General features: G+C 40.5%; 2 protein-coding genes across 2 annotated transcripts; both read left to right on the top strand.

Annotated features, from left to right (window-relative positions):
- Window positions 1-1162: 1162 nt before the first annotated feature.
- SAMD00019534_126730 (hypothetical protein) lies at window positions 1163-1672 on the top strand (the record flags this gene model as incomplete). The annotated part of the gene is made up of 2 exons (XM_012892100.1): window positions 1163-1517; window positions 1596-1672. Coding segments are annotated over 2 exons (432 nt in total), but the record flags the coding sequence as incomplete, so codon positions are not given.
- Window positions 1673-2619: 947 nt separating this feature from the next.
- Window positions 2620-3061, top strand: SAMD00019534_126740 (hypothetical protein; the record flags this gene model as incomplete). The annotated part of the gene is made up of 1 exon (XM_012892101.1): window positions 2620-3061. A coding segment is annotated over one exon (442 nt), but the record flags the coding sequence as incomplete, so codon positions are not given.

A 3061-nucleotide genomic window follows, 5' to 3' on the forward strand; every position in this document is an offset into this window, starting at 1 on the left:
ATTCCCCCTCTCTTAGACTGGGCTGAGTGAAGTGAGGGCTGCACGACAAACGGACAGTCACTGGCAACATGGCTGGACAACCATACTTATTTAATACCCAATAAACATCATTAACCAACTTGACTTGCTTCTGTCTGGTGATAGATACTGATTACTGTTGTTTATTGGGTATTAGATAAGTACAGACGATGGCTGGGCGATGGGCGCAGGGTGTAGAGTGTAGAGAGGTGCTGGACCAATCTCCATCTACCAATGACCCCGGGGATAACGGTTATAGGTGTCCAACATGTTGATAGTGACGCATCCGTCATCATCTTTGTCGTTGTCATCGTTGTCGTTGTCATCGTTGTCGTCGTATTCGTTGTCGTCTTTGATCGTGAATTCGCTATGCAACCTTTCAATGATGTTGTCGATTTGTTTAACCTCAATGTCGCAMAAGAGATAGTTGAMCCGACACAATTCCTCGACAGGGTCGGCATATAGTGCGTTCGGTCTCCTCGCGCTACCGGCCACTGCAAGCCTGAGACCCTCTATCATGGCCATCTTATCCAAATATTGATCGCGGTACATGAGGTAACTATCATAGTCTGTTATCTTCGGGTGCTCACAATAGACAAGACTGATGGAGGCGTATCGTGTCCAGGTAACACTCTTGACGAGATCTTGCAACATGGATCCCCAAGTCTGACCTTTACTAAGTGATATAGTTGGTTGCTCCCTGTACCACATAAACAGAGCATCTGGGGGGTAGCGCGCCATTTGCGTCACTGTTATGATTGATTGTTCGTGCAGAGGAAGAACGGATGAAACACGTGTTTTCATACTGTTATATATATATTGTATATCTATCAGTCGAGTGGTTATTTATCTGTGTATTGTGATTGTATTTGTTGGCTGATGAATATTGGTGGAGTGTTTTGATGTTTGATGTTTGTTGGATATATAAATATGGTGACCTCTCGCTCTCTCTCGCAAGTCAAACACCACACCACCTTGCGTTTCAACTTGAATATCGAAAATCGATTTTATTTTGTGAGCGCTTCATGCATTGGGGGAGTTTTTGATTAGAACAACGAACTGGGCGTACCTATCATTGATTGTTAATATACATGGATATAATAACATATAGATAGATAATATAGATATATAGCGAGTAATGTCAAAAGCAAGAGCAACAAAACTAACCGCGAATGCGATTGCCAAGAGGGTTAATACACCAAGAACAGGTGGCAAAGTACCTAGACAGCTCTTTAATCCGAATACCGCTTTTGTACAGTCTGGTGGAAAGAAGCAAAAGAAGCAGCCCGTGGCGCCCCGTCGTGGACGTAGACGCAATCTAGCTATCAATGAGATCAGGCGATACCAGAGATCGGCAGACCTCCTTATTCCAAAGAAATCTTTCCAGAGATTGGTAAGAAAGATCGTCAGTGAGCACGCGACTGACCTTCGTATTCAAGCATCAGCAATGGCAGCACTACAAACAGCATCAGAAGCATATCTCGTTTCGTTTTTTGAAGGTGAGATAGTACCAGGTTCTTATTACACCTACCAATTACCAATACTAATACCATCACCACCTCTCTCGTTTTATTAAGACATTAATTGCTGTGCTATCCATGCGAAGAGGGTCACCGTTCAGTCAAAGGACATTAAACTTGCATTGATGATTAGGTGATTAGAGACAATCCGAGAGAGTGTACTTATTAGAATATAAAGATATTGGAATAGAAGAGATATGATACAAGCAACACCAAGTTATTAGGTCTTACTTAGGTTAGGCGGTCGTTTATTTATTGGCACATATCTTCTTATAATAGTGTCAATCATGTTTTCAAACTCTTGTTTGCGATTTTGCCTCCTGTCCTTATTGCGGAGATCCTCGAGAATCTGTTCACTATTGCAATGATCGGTGTTTGTATTGTCGTCAACATTGAAATCGACAAAATCAGTGTCGCCACTGTCATCGCTTTCGTCATAAGTGTCGTCAGAGTCGGAGAGGAGAGTATTATTATATTGTTCTGCGTCTGTGTCTGTACCATCATTATCGCTGTTAATAGAATCCTGGTGTGGTACTTCATCGTGTTCATATATATCTTTGACTCTTCCTCGGATCTTCAGTGTTGGTCTGGTTGATGGATCACTCTGGATGATTTTAATATACTTATAAACGGTAGGTTTCCTTTTGTTCTGTATTATTGTGTTGTTATATAATTGTTGTAGCATAAATAATGGGGTTGATGAAGGATTGGATATATATATATCATATAGCCGATCAAGATCACCCTGCGTAAATATAGTTCGTGTACTCATGATATGAAAGAGGAGTAAGTATATATATATTATATATACAGATAGATAGAGTATTAATGGTAGATGTAATGGATGTGTGGTTGGTGCGTTGTTTTAACTTTTTGCGAACCAAAACGGTTGTACTGACTAGAAATAAATCGATACAACACTATTTTATGTTGAAACGGGGCGCCAAAAAAGCCACTTTTAAATATGATCTCTTTGTTTGGGTTTGGGTTGAGATCATATCCTCCTCGCACCAATCAATAGGATAGATAGAACAGATACAAATAAAACATACATTGCACACACATATATAATATAATTATAATGTTAGGAGCAGCAAAGCGAAAATTAGAGGAGATAGATGATATTGACTATGACTATAGGACCTTCACTAAATGGCAAGACAGAGACTTCTACAAATGGGCCTATACTCAATTTGACAAAGAAACAATCGATGCTCTGAGGAAACATAGAGTGACCGCCGATGTGTTCTGTGAATACACAGAGGGCGATCTTAAAGAACTTAGTATCATGTCTGGACAGATAAAGAAGATCATCAGACTCATTTCAATCATCAAAAATGCAATCAATGAGCACACATTGATGAGTAATCCAAACATCCACACTCCCATCAAACAGCACGAGAGCATATATCGTTCATACAAACCAGGCAAACCGACCTTACCATTCAGCTCACTGTCAGTCGTCCCCAGAGCTCCCCACAAACTGACCTCAAACTCAACCAATCAACATTGTCATCACACTA

The sequence above is a fragment of the Acytostelium subglobosum genome (assembly GCF_000787575.1).
Source record: "Acytostelium subglobosum LB1 DNA, scaffold: scaffold87, whole genome shotgun sequence".
Taxonomy (NCBI): Eukaryota; Evosea; class Eumycetozoa; order Acytosteliales; family Acytosteliaceae; genus Acytostelium; species Acytostelium subglobosum.